Source organism: Perkinsus marinus, assembly GCF_000006405.1.
Source record: "Perkinsus marinus ATCC 50983 genomic scaffold scf_1104296953018, whole genome shotgun sequence".
Taxonomy (NCBI): domain Eukaryota; phylum Perkinsozoa; order Perkinsida; family Perkinsidae; genus Perkinsus; species Perkinsus marinus.
In genome coordinates this window covers 565,204-583,402 of record NW_003208655.1, presented here as the reverse complement: position 1 = coordinate 583,402, position 18,199 = coordinate 565,204, and the positions used below count along the sequence as shown (strand labels likewise).

Here is an 18,199-nt window from a genome sequence, read left to right as displayed (position 1 = left end):
CTCCATAATTATAAAAGATATGTCATTTTTAATCGATTGATATTGTGATGGTACAGGGTTATCGTGTATGCCATTTATATGTGCGTATCACCAGTGGAGTTTCACTCGCCATATGAAAAACGCTAGTGAAAAATATATTTCACGAGTCGTGAATCACGACTGCTGTATAGCGCGAATATCGGGTTTTTCATATAGTATTGCGCCACTTGACGTTAAATGGGGGATGTTCGTATATACGTTGAGGTTAGTTTTTGTATGAGCTAATGAGGCTGTATAGTATACAGTAAATGCCATAAAAATTTACTTATGACCACCGCTGAGTTGATTCACTACTGTTGTTGAGATTTCATGAATTGCTCATGGTTTGAATTTTCAGCATAACCGTCCCCCTTGGACCTACACAGACGCGCCCGGTTTGGTTATAGGAGACGATGCACGAGTGAGTCGGAATAGACGGTGGCTGTAGAGGAATATCATTCGCTGTGCGGTGGTGGGTAGGTGAAATCGGAGCCGTTGGATAACGACAGTGGGAGAGCTTGTGGACCGCAGGAAGGGAGACGGGCTAAGCCGTTTTTGAAAGGTGGAGTTATTATTGGGGAAGTGGCCACTTGGAATTTGCATTGAAATTTTGATGTATTGTATTTGGTGTAGTTATGGTAGGAGATGTGGAGGAATCGGTACTTTATATGGGAGATGATCACTGGGAAGTGTGGTATTGCAGCAATACCACACTCCCCACTATTCATACTTATTGGTATTGCAGCAATACGTATTGTTACTCAGAGTTCGCGTACTCTACCAAAGGCAACTATGGCGGTTTGTTCGATCCCAACATCGGCCGACTAGGAGAAGGTGTAGGGAAGGTTGCTGCTGATCGATCGAGGGATGAGGAAGGGAAGGGTGCGGGGGAGAAGACTAGACCAACACCTTGGTGTACCCAACCTCTGACCTTGGACTACTTTGATAAGAAAATGGCGAAAGAATCAATTGGTAAAATGCGAGGTGCGCGGATCGAACCTGGGACCTCTTGCTTCAAGGTTCTCGAGAAGAGCTGAAGAGCATACGCTTTGCCGAGTTGGCTATAGCGCCGGATAGGACGTATGATTGTTCAATGCCTGACTTCATCGCGGGTGATGGCGGCGAGGGGAAGTCGTTTTGGAAAAGACCGCAGGGGAGAAGTGGGTGGGTCTGAGAGCATTTCTGATCCTCAGTTACGCCAGCAGGGAAGCGCTGTTACCCTGGAAGAAATTTTAGGAGCGCGGTTCTCCTTATTTTTGGACGCAAAAGTTTAGAGAATTTGCGATGATGTTTTGGTGAATTCTGTTGAGTCGTCCGGGAAGTCCTCAAAAAGTGCAAAGGTTGGTTGGAAGTTATATGTACAGGGGTGGTGAATTCAAGTAGAGCATCGACTCACGTGCGTCGTGTTGTGGTGAGGAAGTGGCGATGGAGTGGTATTGACTTGGTTTCAGGCAAGCAGGGCAATAAGTGTCTTGAGGATGTGCAGAGGTGGCAACGGTATCATCGGAGGAGTGGTATAAAGTATTGGGAGAAAGTCGAGAGGGATTACCGTGCTCGAGTGAGGGACAGGTGAGAACCGGGAGGTGTCGGGTTCGATCCCACCACCTGTCGATTTTGTTGGTAGGGGAAAGTTATTGAAGCGTGGTATGGCAGCGGATGCGGCTGAGAGGGAGGGAGCAGGGAGGGGTGAGGCTGAGGGGACTGCGGTAGTGGATGTATCGACGACTGGGAGGTGATGATTGTTGGTGATGATGATGAGGAACTGAAGGAGTTATATTTGGCTAGGACGATGAGGCTTCGGATAGCAGTGCAGATAGAGGGTAGTTGGAGGAGGTATGATGTTAAGTGTGACGAAGATGAGACGGTTGGGGATTTAGTTGATCGTTTACTCGAGAGGTTAGGATGCACGTTGAAGGAGGTAGCGACTCGGGTTCGATTCATGGTGAGGGTATTTTTTTAGGCTTCTATCTTGACAACACCCTCTGAGCGGAGGATCCTTCTAGCTGTTGGCGACCCCAGACATTGGAGTGGTGATGATCGCTGTGGAGATGTCCTCAGGTGAGCTCTCGGGTATGTCGCTGTCTTCGACCCTCGACGGAGCATGCCGTATCTCCCTTGGTCAGAAATATTTTAGGTTTTCTGCTGACTTTAGCGATATCGATCGTATGCTCTTTTTTCTCAGTGCCCTGGAGGCTGCTGGAGTCGAACCTGTGCTGCATCTTATCGAGAAGTTTACAGCCCCTTACCAACTACCTGTCATCGCTCGATCGGCCGATGCATGAACACGTGTTGTTGTCAGTCTCAGGGTTGAGTTGCCATTCGCGCTGGCGGTTTCGGGTGCCTTCTGGATCGCTCTAGATGGGATTTTTCGAAGTTAAATTTTGTAGTAGTTGAGAATGTCGCTGAGGTTCCTGTCGCCGCGCGCGCCTTGGCATAAAGAGTCAGTCAGTGAAGACGCTGTTCGGTACGATCTCCAGTTGCGGCTCAAATACGCTCTCGAGAAAGGGGACATGGATGAGGTTCAGGCCTGTGTGGAGGTAGGGGTTGAGGGGGAGAATCAAACTCGAAATAGAACGCCAGGGGAGGCGACTAAGAGAGAGAAACGACTTTGATTTTCATAATGTATGATACAGTGAGTGGGGGAGATGCTGAATATTTCAGGTCCGGCCTCGAGCCTTCACGAAGCCAGCCAAGTGGTATAGAGTGTTCACTCCATGGGTGAAGAAGAGCAGTCAACGATGGATAAGCATGGGGGCGAATGCTAAGGATTTTGTATATGATGAGCACGACCTGATCCACGGGTATGTTTTGGTGGAGGAAAGTTTAGTTGGTTTAGTTGTGTCTTAACGCGAGATTGCTGCTTGTGATGGTCTCGGACATTTGAGGAATAACCTTGCGCAGGGTCTGATAATGTTTTTAATTTGACGAAATTTTCATCAGAAACTGATTGGAGAATGTGCTCCTAGAAATGTGCAAAATTCCAAATGAATTTCCCCCTGACAGCACTATGGGTTCCTGGATGATTCCCTGGTTGCTGCTCAAGTAGTTAGATTAAGTGGAATCGATTGGTGGTTGGTGGAAATTATTTGTTGAGTGAAATCGTCGCGGTGCGGGGATATCGTGTATCGTGTTTATTATCTTGGCTTCCTGGGTCAGAGAGGAGAGGTTCTCCCTTCCTATACACTGTCTATGCGGAAGTCCCGGGTTCGATTCCCACAAGGCGGGTATTTTAATGTATTTACTCACCACTGGCTTTATAGAGGACGATGACCTCTTGGTGAGCGGCGGTTGGAGGGGTACCGTCTTTTGATAAAATTCTTTTCCAGGTGGTTGATTCCTCCCTGAACACGCCTTTGCATCTCTGCTGTACTTGTGCTTTACCAGAGACGCTTCGAGCGATACTAAGACGGTTGCCTGATGGCCGCGGTCAGGGCTGTCGGAATATCGATGGGAAGACCCCGGTGGATCTCGCAGTGGAGGCGCCTAGTCTCAGCAGTGTGAGTCGATTGGTTCGTGATTGAGCGTACTTGTGTTCGCGGTTCGGAGCTGAAACTGCCATAGCGTGTAGTTGAAGTGAAGACATTTCGTGTGGTGAATTGCAATTGTCACATCTGCGATGGTTACTGACATACGAGGGCGAGTGAGCCTGAGCCGTGCAAATTTACCGAGCGACTTATTGGAGTTTTACGCGTTTTACGCGAAGTGGCGGGAAACTCGGTGAAAAACACGATATTCGCGGTGGTATGCAGTAGTCGTGGAATAGGTTTTTGAAATCACGGGTTAAACTCCATCGAAATTGAGAATTCCGGAAAAATTGCCGGAATCTTGCGCTTTTTTGACGCTTTTTCCGGAAAAAAAGACGCTTAAAACCGTGCTATCGTCGAGACAAATTTGAAAATGTGAATGATCGCACTCCAGCGTTGTTGCAGTTACGGTTACTATCTTGGACGAACCTCACAGGTCTAGAGGGAAAACGGGAGAGGTTTGATCGGGTGGAAGATGCCCTTCACCAACAACGAGAGGACCTGCGGCTAGCGGGAAAATCTAAAGGTCGGTCGTTCATGGGAATTTAATACCACATCATGGTTATTTCTTCAGAGAAGATAACTTATCTGGGCCCTTGGTCTATGGGAACAGCAGCGGTGGTACAGGAGAATGACGATGAGAGGATCTTGGAAATGCAAAGGATGACCGCTGAGGTAAGGAGGAGCTTGTCTGTGTGATGAGGATTTTTGGTCGGGCTTTTGTAGCTTATAGATTGTTGATGCAACAGGTTTAATGCTCTACCTCAATTCTCAGTAATTTACCGTAAAAATATCGCAATCCACGTCGATATTGATTTCTATTGGATGGTGACGCGCACGCTTCTCCACATTAGCACATCTCATCGCCTTGCAGTTATCACTCTACTGTGGCTTGAGTAGCGCTGATGCTGACAATCTGTTGAAGTACCACCGGTTTGAGCTCAATGGAGCGATTGAAGCGTAGGTCGTTCGTTGTCAGCGTCACGCGCCACGAAATTATTTCAGGTTTGAGGCGGATCCGATTCAAGCTCTACGAGATGCTGGGGTGAGTAAGATACCGAAGTATCTGGTGGAGGAGGCGAGGGGGAGGGAAGGGAAAGTATCTAAAGGTAGGGATGGTAAGATACAAAATAGGTCCGATGTGAGCCTAATTTTCCTTTGGGAAGATCGAGTTTATCACTTTATGCATTATATCATTTTAAGGGGTCATGAATGAAATCGAGAGCAACGCATTTGAAGCACTTGTTATCGTTCAGACGTGTCTCCGACCGGGCCGGGGATGAGGCGAGGGGAATCGGAGGGGAAGGAAGGAAGCATATCTAGTAAGCCTGGGTGGAGTCGTCTCTTGATTAACTCATGTAATCGATCGTTGTTTCGGCATACGGGAAAGTCCTCGGCTTATGTCCGCGGCCTCGCCAAAAGTTCTGAGAAGAATTCGAGTGGCGAGTGAATCTGTCGGGGGAGGAGAGATTCCTACCAGGCGATCTTTATAGTTGAGGTCGATTCGGGACGACGGGTGCCTTTCCCAAGCTTATGATGGAATCAATAGACTTTTCGATGTCTTTCATAGGCGGGAGGAACACTATCATAGTTGTCTATCGTATAAGAAACACTATTAGTGAGAATAGAATCAATGTGCTCCTCGTCTGTGTTGGTGATATGTCATTTTCTGATGTTCGTAACACCCATACCCACGTTAAGGTTCATCGCCTTCCTCCTCTCCTCATCCTCCTCCTCCTCTACAGCGACGTTGCCCGGTGTGCTTCGATGATTTGACTGAGGAAAATGCAAAATGCTATAGATTGCTGCCGTGCAAGCACCCAGTGTGTGACCAGTGTCTGGCGTGCCACATTAAGGTGGGGTATCTTTGAAGGAATCATTCATAGTGCGGTGGGGGAATATATGCACATGGTTAAAATATGGAAATTTTTGGGGAAATTATCGTTGGTTTTTGTATATCTCTACCATAAATGGTTTGTGGACTTTCATAATGTAGTAGGAAAGTTACGAAATCAGTTGAGGAAAACAAACATAGTCTAATATCAACAGAATGAACATATGCTATGAAATATAAATAAAATATATTTATGTGGTAAAAAGTGTATGAATATTAATGAACTAATATACTCCTAGACTGTGGTAGCGTGTTGGATATTTCCGCCCAGGTCCGCATTGAGGAGGGTGATGCCAGGTTGTTGGTTTGTCCATCGGAAGGATGCCGAGTAGGGATCCCCGATCAGGTAGGGAGCGTTGAGGAAATGCAAGATAGCAAGATTAAGCTAGTTAATGTCCTCAGCTGATCACAGGAGTTTCCTCACTGATTATAAAAGTGTATAGAAACCAACAAGAATTCTCCTGAGTTTGCTCAAAATTCTCATATTGTCACTAAAACATGTAGTTGACCATGTGGATATTTTCCCCCCCCACGCTGTTAGTATTTAGCTTGATCAGGTCGTCAAGTTACTTGTGGATGAGCATACGGCTCTGCAGTGCGAAAAAATAAGAGCTCAGAATTACGTTGATGTGTCGAAAGATGTAAGTCATTAAAACGTTTTACCCGAATTCGGATTTTTTCGCTCGAACGATTATGCATTGACCGATCGATGTGGAGTTTAAATCAGGTTCGATGGTGTCCAGCGCCAGGATGCGGCAGGAGTGTTAAATTAGAACCGGTTAACTCGGCCGCAACGACAGTTCGTTGCTCCTGTGGTCACGAGTTTTGTTTCTCTTGTTTGAAAGACCCTCATGAACCTGCTAAATGTGAGTATTGGTAAATCTTGCTATCTTGCTCTCACTTGCATTTCCTCAACGCTGCTGTTCAGGCGGTCAGCTTGAGGAATTTGATAAGGCGGTGAAGGCACAGCATTCGGCTGAAGATGAGGAGTCGGAGGGATGGGTGGAAAGTCATACGACTAAGTGCATCGACTGTTCGGCACCTATACTGCGTAGGAATCGGTCCGGGTTGGGGAATATATGTTACCTTTTCCTCGGATGATCTCGGGAGTTTCGTCACTAATTATAGAAGTTTATATAGAAATTCGGGAGGAGATGTTGAGAAAGCAACAAGAATTTCCTCTCAGAATTTCCATATTCTCACCAACACATCATGTGTTGGTAACATGAGCCATGTAAATGACTATATGTGTTACACATGTAGTTGACCATGTGCATTTCCCCCCTACACTGGGATGATGTTCCTCCCGACAAGTCAATGCCACTTGGAAAGAAGTGAAAAGTGTTTAAAAACCCAAATACAATTTTAACGATACAATGCCTTCAATTGAATAGCTAATTAATACCTAATTAAATCTACCTACTGCTGCTGCTATCATACATGCCCAATAGTATCGTGGGCGCCCGAGATGTCACGACTAGGCGCCGATAAACGCATCAGACTGATGCGTTTATCTCGGAGTGTATCCTGATCGTGGTGTGGGTAGTGCGTGTAATAGAGTGCTTAGCCTTGAGGAAGGGAACTGATTTGAGTGGAACGAAATCGATCGCGTGATCGATTTGGTGTTATGTTTGCAGGTTCATACGGTTGTAACCATATGACTTGCCGTCAGTGTGGTGGGGAGTTCTGTTACATGTGTGGCGCGAGATGGCGCCCGTCGCACTACACGTGTATGGGTGCGGACAATACGGGGGACCGGAGGAGGAGTTCCCTTTCCACCGGCTCTGGGGGTGAGTTTGCTCTGTGGGGCCTCATCTAGAAATATCTTTGGTAGATGCCCGTGGGCGTTTCGGCCAACAGTCGGTGAATAAGCTCCTTTCAAGTCGACTACGTGCGGACTGCCTTCGAGGGTTCACACAGGCTAATGAGGATTCTCAGGAGGTGGTTGACGCTGAGCAATGGGGCCGTCTGTGTGAAGCGGTTGAGATTGAGCCGACGCTTGAGGTGAGGCATTAAGTGGGAGGGTGATGAGCAGAAGTGTGGGCGACGATATGAAAATTGCGAGGAAATTTCGGGAAATTCTCATTGGTTTCTCGACGTTTCTACTCCATCTCGTATATGAACTACCCAGTGAGGAAACTTCCGAGCTCAGTTGAGGAAAGCGAACATATATTCCAACATTGGTGGGTGAGTGTTGCTGTTGTTGTAGGCATTGATCGAGGAGACCGTTGAACTATGCAATCCGGTTTAGGGGTCTTGGCCCGCTCTTATGTGGTGCTCTACCTCACTCCTGCTGCTCCTGGGTAGGCGTAAGGCGGCCTCAGCAGCGCCCTAGTTTGAATCTTTAGGTACATGCGTGCTATACGGTTGTTGTCGGGGTGGACATCTAGTCTGGAGAAGTCTTTGAGGTTGCTATTGTCGATTCTCGAAGTTAATTCGGCGAAGGACTCGACTGCAGAGAGGCGAAGGGAAATGCTGTGTATCGTATTAGCCATACGAGAGAGAAAGGAGCTTGTTCTGGTGTGTGGGGGCGTTGAGGAAATGCAAGATAGCAAGATTCCCGCTTTTATCAGGATATTAGCACGAGCATTCATTATGACGTTGATCACATTATTCGTGCTGGTCGGACGGGCCTCCTTCATCAGCCTGGGAGTGTAGCTGGCGAGATTATTGGGGTATTTGGTAGCGCGTTGCAAGCTGCTGCAGGTGAGCCGTTGTTGGGAGGGAAGTGAAATACAAGACGGAATTTAAGAATGACGACTTCGCGATCATCAAATGTGGAGTTGGAAAAATGGACTGTGGTCAATAGAACAGCATGGTCGTCTGTCATTACAACACTATAACGTTGGGCAGAACGATTGAAATGCCTCGAAAGCGTAACTCCAGCATAAGTGGTAGAAACTTGCTCTCCTCATTGATAGTCTCGTATTCGGCGGTAGTTCTCACTTGTGCAATAACTAAGGAAAACCGTTGAAATGGGGAGTCATGTTAGGTTTAGCTGTTCGAGGCATCAGCTCGCTGACCACCAGGCTGCTTACAGGAGGCGAGCGTTGATGATGATGATGATGACAAGCCGTTCAGAATTCATGCCCACCTTTGTTGTGAATTTCTATTGTATATTACATCTCATAATTCTATTACCATTTTTACCAAGACCTACCTCCGAATTTGATGAACTTGAGTGAGTTTTGTTGTACTTGGGGGATGTGTGGGGAAGCGATGATGACTGGCCACATGAGTTGAGAAGAATGAAAGAGTGTCGGCTCGAACAATGCGACAAGTAGAGTTGTTGATTAACTATGTAGTTGATCACTCTACCGTGCCATAGATGTGTAATGTGGAATCTGTCTGCCCGGAGTTGTCGTAGCTATGGCTATTAGGAAGCTGTTCTTCTGCTGCTGTTGCTCTTGTATTGAGTCTATTGTTCCAAATAGTAACGCTCTAGCTAGTGTTATAAGTCAATGTCAACGCGATCTGTGGTGACGAATGGCTCAACGGGTCATCAAAGTTTATGCTAAACTAGAAACTGAAATAGGAGTACTTCAGGAGATAATTGTATTCAACTTTTCATATGAGAGACGAGCTCAGTTATATTGTACATGTGCTCGATCGGTTGTTCTTATCATGAGTTTTGGTTGCACTGGTAGTTCTTACTAGCCTAGAATGAACTTTGCTGTTGTTCAATCATTGGTGGTGAATTTATGGTGATGACTTTTGTTGGGTTTTACAGTACGGAGGGGAATTTGCGGAATACTCCATCTGGTGATGGTTCCCACCTAAGAATTCTTGAGGTTAGCAGACGACCACGGTTGCAGGGGTCATGGGCACCCATTGAAGAGCTTGAAGTTACTGAACAGAAAATCCCAGGCTTCCATCCGCGACCTAGCGTAACAATGGGGAAAGAGCTCGAGTCGCGAATCGATCGGCCAGGGAGGAAACGTTCCTACCAAGCAAGCCCCATAGTTGAGGTCGATTCATGACGTCAAGTTCTTTTCTCCATGCCCATTTAAATGATGGACCATACACACCAAACACTGGAGGATATTTATCGCGATTGGGACTATAGTGAGGACACAGGTATGACCATCGGAGCTACGCGTGCTTAGATGCAACTACATCCAATTATTTACAATAGGAAGTTATATAATTTATGTATATAAGCTGAGCCATGGAGTAACTTACTCAAGTTGAGATTATTCTGAACAGCTGATCTTTCACTTGCAATTTTCGAACAATTTGTTACTGTCGTTACGTTTTGCTGCGAATTGCCAATAACAACCGACATTTCGAAGACATACACAACCACTCTGTAGGGTACTCCTGGAGCTGATTCCTTGCATCAAAGAAACTTTTTGGAAGGCCCCCCGTGTGGTTCAACTGCTATACCACGAGTAAGCTTTTTAAAATACTAATCATCGAGATGGGCGTAGGCTCCAGCACTCAGGATATCACAATCATAACATGAGTGATACTAGAAACTAGTTGATTTTCTTTTGTTCCCAAAACCATTGCTTTGAGTTCCCTAATAGTTAGCGGTATCAACATTCTCAAAGGCTTAGGGTATTCTCAACTCAAACCTTAAATCACAAGGTCTCACCTAACTCAGGAGGTAGTTTGTGAAACGACAACTGACATGTACTCGGGTGAAACATGAATAACAAATTTCCACTCTACACCTCGCTCAGAAGAGCACTGTCATCTCCAGTATCAATAGACCTATCCAGAGTAGTTATTGTATACTCGCCACTTCCATACGGTTGGTCGCCTCTTTAATGGACAGCAACGACCTTTTCTGCTACTCACGATATTACCCTGCACCATTCAAAGTAGCACAGACGGCGTCACATTCAGCCGACGGCCCAGGAAGGGCTCCAAGGGCTAGAGTAGAGATCTTGGGTTCTGGCAATTCTTAAAGAGCTACGCTCGATAACATCACCACGGGGCTGATCTCCGCCGTAAGAGACAGGGAGTTCCTTTCACCAACGGCATGGGACGTTAGTGCCAATCTAGGAGGTTGCTGCGGGGAGAGTCGAGGCGCTCTGAAAAAGCGGACTTTGAGCATCAACATCTACGGAAAGAGCAGATGGTACCGGTAATCTCATAGTAAAACTTGAATGCTGAGGAAGGTTCCCAGCCGTTACAATTGCCACCAACGGGCGAGCGAGCGGCGCGGTGTAACGGATTAGCAATGGAATGTGAGGGTGCACGCCAGGGTCTATTCGAAGCCTCAGAATGGACCTATCGAGTGAAGGAGTACTTAACTCGGCACATTCGTTAGGATGTGGAAATTGGTGATACGTAGAATAGTGTGTTACGGGATATAACGAGAGCAGCAGCCGCTTCCCTCAAGGGTCCTGCATGAGCTCCTCAACCTTCCAATCCTCATACCTAATTCATACCATCACAACGAACACTCTATAGATAACCTACGTTCCGTCAGGGAGGAACCTTCGCACGATAAAGGGGATGACCTTAGCCACCAACTCCTTCTCAGCGATGGCCATTGGGTCGGTCTCACCCTCCGTATCCACCATCACGGGAGCGTTCATGGAGATCTGCAACGCCCTAGTGCCGATTATCCGGGCTCGTTCGTATCTAAGCTCGAGGCTTTCTCCAACCACCAAGGCATCCAATGCCGTGTACTTGGTCATGTAGGGGGAGGTCCTCCTAGGACCCTCAGCTTCACGCGCCACGAAATCATCGTCCTTTGGTTGAGTCGGTACTCGGCCACTGGTGATGACATCCCCGCTGCCCCCCGCCACTTCCTCATCAGCATTAAGATCAGGCATCAAGTCGTCCTCATCCACTTCGAGATCCTCTTCAAGATGGGAGCCTCCACCTAGGTCTGCCATTGCTATTACCAATACTAACTAATTCCCATTCCATAGTCCCTCGTTATAATAAGAATGCAGTTTATTCACACAACCGCGAGCACATATCGATCACCATGGCGCGCGCTAAAGCGTCGCATCCACGGGAATCGACTTGTTCTCCTCTCTACACACGTCGCTACGATGGCTGCTCCTACTGGATTGGTGAAATCCATCCACAGCGATGTGGCGGTCTACGACTTGGCCGCGGGCAAGTCTACGCCACAGTTCATGGAGGAGGCCAGGAAGACCAACAAGTCTCTACGATATGATACTGAGTATAGACGACGACTCGAACTACTGCAGGATTTCGAGTTCCCTACGACGAGCACTACGTAGTATCTTTAAAGATTCAAAATAGGCCCGAATTATGCCATTTTCAGAGTCCGAGTTTCTCCTGATGGATCCTGCATCCTGGCAACGGGAGTGTACCCACCTGAAATCCGTCTCTACGAAACAGCTGAGCTGGGTCTAAAGTGTGCCCGACGACTCGACCAAGAGGCAGTGGACGCCATATTCCTGGGAGAGGACTATAAGAAGATAGCCATACTAGGCTCAGATAGGAGCATCGAATTCCACGCCCAATACGGCAAGCATCATACGCTCAGGGTAAGGCCTAATCCCCCGAAAGTCAATGGGGTGAAATTATTTCTTTTCAGATACCCAAATTTGGTAGAGACCTCCAGTACGATAAGACTACATGTTTGTTGTATGTGACTTCCTCTAGTAACGAGATATACCGACTGGACCTAGAAGAGGGCATTTTCGCTGCCCCCTTGATCGCTAGGAACATGGAGTTCGTCAGTAGGTTCATCGATGTAAGATACAGTTTAGGTCCACATGGTAATTTTAGATGCTTCTGCCCTAGCCCCTAATGGTGCCCCTTTACTCCTCTTTGGCGGCTCTGATGGTCAAGTCCAAATCACAGACACTCGAGTTGGCCCCTCAGCCGTCGCCTCGGGAGTGGTTACTCCTGCGGAGGTCCGCTCGGTGGCCTGGAGCCTTCCGGACTGCATGCAGATAGCAGCAGGGGACATTTCGGGGCGCGTGACGGTATGGGATATTCGATCGAGTCGTCCTCTAGCAGAGCGAGACCATCGTAATGGTGTACCTGTCCACACTGTACAGTGGCACTCCAGAGGTGTAATATGTTCCTCCGACTCCCGCACGGTCACCTTCTGGAAGCCCGAGGCAGGCCGGGCTGAGGTAGTGACGTCGATCCCCTCCAAGACTGCTATCAACCACGTCGCTCTGTGGCCGGGTTCGGGTATCTTCTTCGCAGCGCGTGACGAGCCACGGATAGGAACATACTTCATCCCAGAGCTGGGAGTGGCTCCTGAATGGTGTGGGTTCTTGGATGGTCTCACGGAGGAAATGGAGGAGACTACTAGTGGAGCCGTGACGAGTGTTTATGATGATTATGTCTTCGTTACTAAGAAGGATCTCCAACAGCTAAGTGGTGCTGATAGTCTTATCGGGACTAGTCTATTGAAGGCGTATATGCATGGGTATTGGATGGACCGAAGACTTCATGACAAACTCGTTAAGGTAGCGATGGGAAGTTCGTCAAGAGAAATATATTTTTATTGTATATATTATAGGTCGTTATCAATTTGATACTCTCAGTCTTACTATCACCGTTTCACTACCCTAGTGATATGAAAAATACTGGTGAAAGGTATACTCCACGACTACTGCATAGCGCCACGAATATCGCGTTTTTCACGGAGTATTACGCTACTTCACGTAAAACGGGTGGGGGAAATCTAGTATTATGCATATAATAAAGGGTATAAGATATGAAATGGTAGTCTCGTATATGAGGAGGGGGAGGGTTGTTTCTTGCATGGCTGGTAGATCGTTGAGCTGCTGAACATGACGTAGTGTCGTCGTAGTGGAGCTCTATTATTGTCAGCTCTCGGACACATCTTCATTCTCGATGGCTGAGCATGAGAAGGAGCGTCTACAGCAAGCAGTGGAAGCTAAGCGCCCTATGCGCCGTCCTGCGCCTAAGCATGTTGATACACCCAAGGTAGAGGGAAGGGGGTTTGCTAGTATTCGCTGGTATTATGGTAATGATCAGGTCAATGCTCGCTTATTGGAGAAGTCCTCGAGCGAGTCGGCTAAGCAAGTGTTGGAGGATGATAGATTTGCTAAGTTGTTCAGCAATAAGGATTTCGAGATAGAGGAGGTTCGGGGAGGTAGGAGGTGGAGGTGCGTATCAAGTGGACTGGGTTTGTATGTTACGCAGATGAGGTGGAAGCGGCCCTCAATGATGCTCCTACGTCTAGTGGTGTGGTGTCGGCTGAGGCGATAGCTCCGGTTGAGGAGGAGGAGGAGGAGGGCAGGCCTCGAGGGAAAGGAAAAGGAAAAGGGAAGGGCAAAGGGAAGGGCAAAGGGAAGGGGAAAGGAAAGGGGAAAGGAAAGGGGAAAGGGAAGGGGAAAGGGAAGGGGAAGGGTAAAGGAAGATTTTAGCCTCTACGTTGATCACAATTGTCTATTACTACGTTTCTACCAGCACTATTTGAGTCCTCGAGTTGGTGTTTCTCCCTTGGTAAAGTCTACTCGCTGTAGTTGCCGTCGTCCATGGTTCATCAACACAAGTCAAGCTCGGGTCTACGGCAGACGAACAAGCCTCATAGTAGTAAGAAGGTGGTGGATAAGGGAAGGAGGAGCTCTGTGAAGAGCATTAGAGTTGGAAATAAGGAGATTAGTAAACAGGATAGGAGGAATCAGGCACGGCAGTTGAGGGAAAATAGAAGGCAGTCCATAGTAGCTAAGAGGAGGGTAGCTGAGGGCAAGGACGGCAGCAAGGGGCCCTTGAATGTGGCGGTAGTGGCATTTCATGGTGAGGTCGATATGAGGGCATTGTGGGGGTTTATTGGGAACGGAATGGAATGGAAAGAGGATGGAGTAAATGTTGCTGACCTTGGTAGTGTGAGGGTTATCGCCTCGCCGTTGAGGACGGTGCATAGCTGTTTGGATACGGTGTTGGCGAGTGATGTTCTGGTGGGGGCCTTCGTGGGGGATAGGCTATGCGATCACGAGCACAGTGCATTTGACGAGCTGGGGTATGATATCCTGACCAATTTGAAGATGAATGTAAGTTGGTAATCGAAAGGTCCCCGGATCGAATCCTGGTGGGTGTATTTTAGGGCATGCCGGGTGAAGTGATAGGTGTGACGGCGCCGTCCAAGAATACGGGGGAGGATTTGCTTTCTGGCAGGCAGCTTGACCTCAGCCTCAAAACAGTTCAGAGGTATTTGGGATTCTCGGAGGTGTTGAGTCCGCAACAACCAAAGGCACTTTTACATGGTATTCTTTATAGTACTCTCTTGAGGCCAGTGATAATCGTCTGGAATGATGAAGTCTTTTTGCGTGAGCATAATATATGTCGTTATAGTCGTAGTGGGTTTGGAATAGGGCATACAGTGTAGAGGATGGTGACGGCACTTTTCAGTGTGTTATGAGAAGTGGTTGGGAAGATGCTGTTGCAGGTACCTTCGTTCGGAGGTTCCGCGGGCTCAGGGGAAGGTGTATAACCTTCCTAAGGATTCGGATTCATTTGTGAAAGGGTTGCAGGCCTGCGTGGGGACGAATGATGAGGGCATGAAATGGAGAGAGGAAAGGGTAGTATTGGTGGAACGGTAGAGCAGTGAGTCTGGATGCTTACTGCGGGAGGTCTCTGGTTCGAATCCATGTCTCGTAAATATTCAGGGTTATATGATAGTGGATCGCATCGAGCCAGAGGCTGGTCAGCCCAACGGGCATTGGGCGGTGTCGGGATGGGTGAAGGGAACAGGGTTTGCCTGCAACTATGGGGAGACTTCTGAGGACGGCGAGGGGGCATGCGTGCACATCACGGGCTATGGTGATGCTATACTGGAGGGCATCACGGGGAGTGCTGGGGAATTGGTAGGGGGCAATTCGGACCGCGTGATGGAGAAGGGAGTGCTTCAGATCGATCGACGGTTGTATGAAGTGGCTCAGAGACTGAGGCCATATGATCCGAGCGATGAGGAACAGACTTGGCCTACTGAGGAGGAGCTTAATGAAGCTAACAAGAGAATGATTAAAATGCCTCAAGGTGTTAAGGGTTGGGTCTAGCATGCCGAAGGGCGTGGGTTCGATTCTCCCATGGGTCAATTTTATTGTATTTTGTACAGGTGCTGGTCTCAGCGAATTTGAGCTTGCTTGGCTGGGAGAGGAGGCTGACGGCGACGATCAGATGATGCTCGATGATAATGAGGTAGAGGCAGTACTGGGGGGTGATTGTGGTGTCAAATGGCGGCGGTGTGGTATGGGATCGCCGAGAGTATATTATGGTGGTCGTTTAGAGGGCAGCTGTTGATGACAAGACGGCGGAGCAGCAGGTTGAGGTGAAGCATAAGATTGAGATGGAGATGCGCTCCAAGGAGGAGATGGACTTCCCTGATGAAGTTGATACCCCCTGTGATAAGCCTGCGAGAGAAAGGTGATAATAATGCGGGGTGCAGGGATCGATCCTGGGACCTCCTTAGCATGCTTGTTATCACTATCTACTAGCAGATTCCAGAAGTATCGTGGGATGCAGTCTCTCCGTACGAGTACGTGGGATCCCTATGAGAGCCTTCCTACAGAGTACAGTAGAATATGGGAGTTCGAGAGTTTCTCTGCCACAGCAAAGGCGGCTAAAACTGAGTATAAGAATGGCATTAAGGCGGAGGCTAAGGCGGGGAAGTAGCACTGGGGCGATAATTTTGTGGCGCGTGACGGTTCCTGTGAGGATTATGCGAAGTTTTCTGGCTTTTTTTGGTAGAGTGTCCGTCTCAGTTACGTGACTTTGCATATTTCTGGCATGGAGAGTCTCACTTTCGATAACCGCGTCCCGTTGGTGGTCTCTTCCCTGTACCGTCACGAGACCCGAGTTACTGTGATGCATGCTAGCCTCAGTCGGACGCCGGAGTGAGCGAGGGATGAGGGGTAATTTTGTGGCGCGTGACGGTTATGTTGTTAGGACGGATGATGTTGTGATTAAATCTAAGGAGGTGGTGTTGCTCCGCTGCGGCTTCAGAAGTCTTCCTGCGAGGCCAACTTATGCTAGTGTAAGCGGCATGGGCTCGGGGACCTCACCATCCTGATTGGAGGATGATTTGTGGAATTATCAGTTTGACCGTTTGTTGTTCGCGATGCTGCTATCAATCTCGGAATATAATTGTGGCGACGAGTGGTATTGAAATTTAGTTGTAGTTGTTCGATTTTGACATTTACAAGGAAAGCGGTGGTGTATGGGCTGTTGTATGGTCATGTGTTCAGAACATCCGAGGTTCGAGCAGCTCGGGAGGGGCAGCTGATGAAAAGGGGAGGATGCTGAGGTTCTTCCACCCAAATCCGAAGGCAACTACTCTGGCCTGGTAAGGATGATTATTATTGTAACGCCTTAGAGAGCCTCGGAATTACCTTTTGAGAGGACACATCACCCGAGCGTTGTTGATAGTGTCTTTTCGATCGAGCGCTCTGTATCCGCAGAGTTACCATTAGTAGCGAATATCGCCTTGTAGTAGTTTTTTCGCGCGCCCTAAAATTATCCTTCAGGAATTTCCGTAATTTCGCGGTTTAGGAGTGCTGCTCTCCCATAATATTTTCATTTCGTCGTGCGGTTGTGCTTAGTTTCTATGCGCCGGTTATGTTCCCTCCGGCGCCTTGTCTGATGTATACAGCAGATGGTAAACGGCTGACAGCTTGGGGGAGTGTTGAGGGCTCTTTCCCTGCTAAGGTCCTCATCAAGAGAATTGTCCTTACTGGGTGAGTATCATGGTCATCAGTTCTGGCTGTGTAGGTTGGAAAAGTAGATACCCTTATCGCGCCCACAAGAGCAAATCAGTGGTCCGATTTATGTTCTTTAATCCTGATGATATCAACTGGTTCAAGCCGGTGGAGCTTCAGTCTAAGAAGGGTCTTAGGGGGCATATAACGGAGGCCTTGGGGACGCACGGCTACATGAAGTGTCGATTCAACGGTCAAGTTACTCAGGACGACACAATTGTTATGCCGTTATATAAGAGAGCCTTTCCCAAATGGTACCCACCGTCCTGGGGGATGACCGAAACGTATAAGCCTACTGATGAGTGAATGCTCTTACTACTGTTGTATATTCCTACTACTACTACCATCAACGTTGTTTCTTCCTCGAGAGCACATGTGATAGTCGGGTTAGAAGTGGTCACAGGGACGGTTGGGTGATATCTTTTTTCGTCCAGTTGTTGCAGTATATGAAACGAATCATCTCCACAATAGTCCTTCGTGTGGCAGCCTCAACATTACACCCGAGGTAAGGGTGTAGTACTACTCCCTATTGGCCCGTTTGCGACATACAATCCACTTTATGGTATTAATGATATGATGGTATGACAGGGTGAAATCAGGTTTCTAATGTATGATGGTGAAAACTGCTACACTACACCTTTTCCCGTGCAAGTTTGACAAGTGAGCAGACAAGAATGACAATGTTACTATCAAGAGTGACAGTGAGAATCCAAGTATGTACAATTCAATTCTGTTACAATCAAGTTTGACTTTGAGAATTCAAGTATGTCATAATCGAGATATGTTACAATCAAGATTGACAATGAAAATCCAAGTTTGTCACTTCTCTATTCTGTAGCAACCAAGATTGACAATGAGAATTCATGTTTGACACCGGCAAAATATATTACAATCAAGAATGACAATATTCCACACGAGTTTGACAATACGCACAAAAGTTTGACAATACACATCCAAGTTTGACACTTCGACTCGACATGCTGACATACGGTTTAAACTGTTTGCCCACTTGAAAAATCATACGCATTACATAGTAAGGAGCCTCCCGAGTCATCGAGAGCTCTATGTAAACTTGGGATGACATCGAA

General features: G+C 47.6%; 5 protein-coding genes across 5 annotated transcripts in view; 4 read left to right on the top strand and 1 right to left on the bottom strand.

Moving 5' to 3' along the window:
- The window catches only part of Pmar_PMAR017765 (hypothetical protein), a gene marked incomplete at both ends in the record, with an annotated part of 5,460 nt that extends 3,160 nt beyond the window's left edge, over positions 1–2,300 (top strand). Inside the window, 7 exons of the mRNA XM_002776845.1 lie at positions 377–439; positions 499–580; positions 784–1,002; positions 1,470–1,587; positions 1,643–1,724; positions 1,979–2,076; positions 2,201–2,300. Of these exons, the coding sequence (XP_002776891.1) occupies positions 377–439; positions 499–580; positions 784–1,002; positions 1,470–1,587; positions 1,643–1,724; positions 1,979–2,076; positions 2,201–2,300 (762 nt within the window). The remainder of the gene's footprint in view (positions 1–376; positions 440–498; positions 581–783; positions 1,003–1,469; positions 1,588–1,642; positions 1,725–1,978; positions 2,077–2,200) is intronic.
- A 95-nt stretch (positions 2,301–2,395) lies between these two features.
- Positions 2,396–8,592, top strand: Pmar_PMAR017764 (ankyrin repeat and ibr domain containing protein, putative). Its single transcript, XM_002776844.1, has 18 exons — positions 2,396–2,555; positions 2,680–2,819; positions 3,175–3,295; positions 3,345–3,515; positions 3,948–4,068; positions 4,117–4,217; positions 4,417–4,502; positions 4,548–4,683; positions 5,708–5,782; positions 5,994–6,077; positions 6,164–6,302; positions 6,365–6,487; positions 7,074–7,226; positions 7,271–7,440; positions 7,646–7,739; positions 7,785–7,956; positions 8,010–8,142; positions 8,429–8,592. Exons 1-15 carry the CDS (start codon positions 2,415–2,417, stop codon positions 7,685–7,687), a joined length of 1,803 nt encoding a protein of 600 aa, XP_002776890.1. The 5' UTR covers positions 2,396–2,414; the 3' UTR covers positions 7,688–7,739; positions 7,785–7,956; positions 8,010–8,142; positions 8,429–8,592.
- Positions 8,593–10,710: 2,118 nt separating this feature from the next.
- Pmar_PMAR017763 (DNA-directed RNA polymerase subunit, putative) lies at positions 10,711–11,308 on the bottom strand. Its single transcript, XM_002776843.1, has 3 exons — positions 11,080–11,308; positions 10,867–11,031; positions 10,711–10,824 (listed from the first exon to the last, which is right to left on the bottom strand). Exons 1-3 carry the CDS (start codon positions 11,286–11,288, stop codon positions 10,782–10,784), a joined length of 417 nt encoding a protein of 138 aa, XP_002776889.1. The 5' UTR covers positions 11,289–11,308; the 3' UTR covers positions 10,711–10,781.
- A 142-nt stretch (positions 11,309–11,450) lies between these two features.
- Pmar_PMAR017762 (Nucleolar protein, putative) lies at positions 11,451–13,781 on the top strand (the record flags this gene model as incomplete). The annotated part of the gene is made up of 7 exons (XM_002776842.1): positions 11,451–11,641; positions 11,690–11,915; positions 11,966–12,110; positions 12,160–12,854; positions 13,222–13,338; positions 13,390–13,507; positions 13,558–13,781. 7 exons carry the CDS (start codon positions 11,451–11,453, stop codon positions 13,779–13,781), a joined length of 1,716 nt encoding a protein of 571 aa, XP_002776888.1.
- Positions 13,782–13,871: 90 nt separating this feature from the next.
- Positions 13,872–17,452, top strand: Pmar_PMAR017761 (ribosome biogenesis protein tsr1, putative). The gene is made up of 13 exons (XM_002776841.1): positions 13,872–14,408; positions 14,462–14,565; positions 14,804–14,936; positions 15,024–15,221; positions 15,267–15,393; positions 15,473–15,555; positions 15,644–15,780; positions 15,855–16,025; positions 16,119–16,250; positions 16,303–16,390; positions 16,602–16,699; positions 16,956–17,090; positions 17,138–17,452. The coding sequence occupies exons 1-13, from the start codon at positions 13,893–13,895 to the stop codon at positions 17,415–17,417; spliced, it is 2,202 nt and encodes a 733-aa protein (XP_002776887.1). The 5' UTR covers positions 13,872–13,892; the 3' UTR covers positions 17,418–17,452.
- The last annotated feature ends 747 nt before the right edge of the window (positions 17,453–18,199 follow it).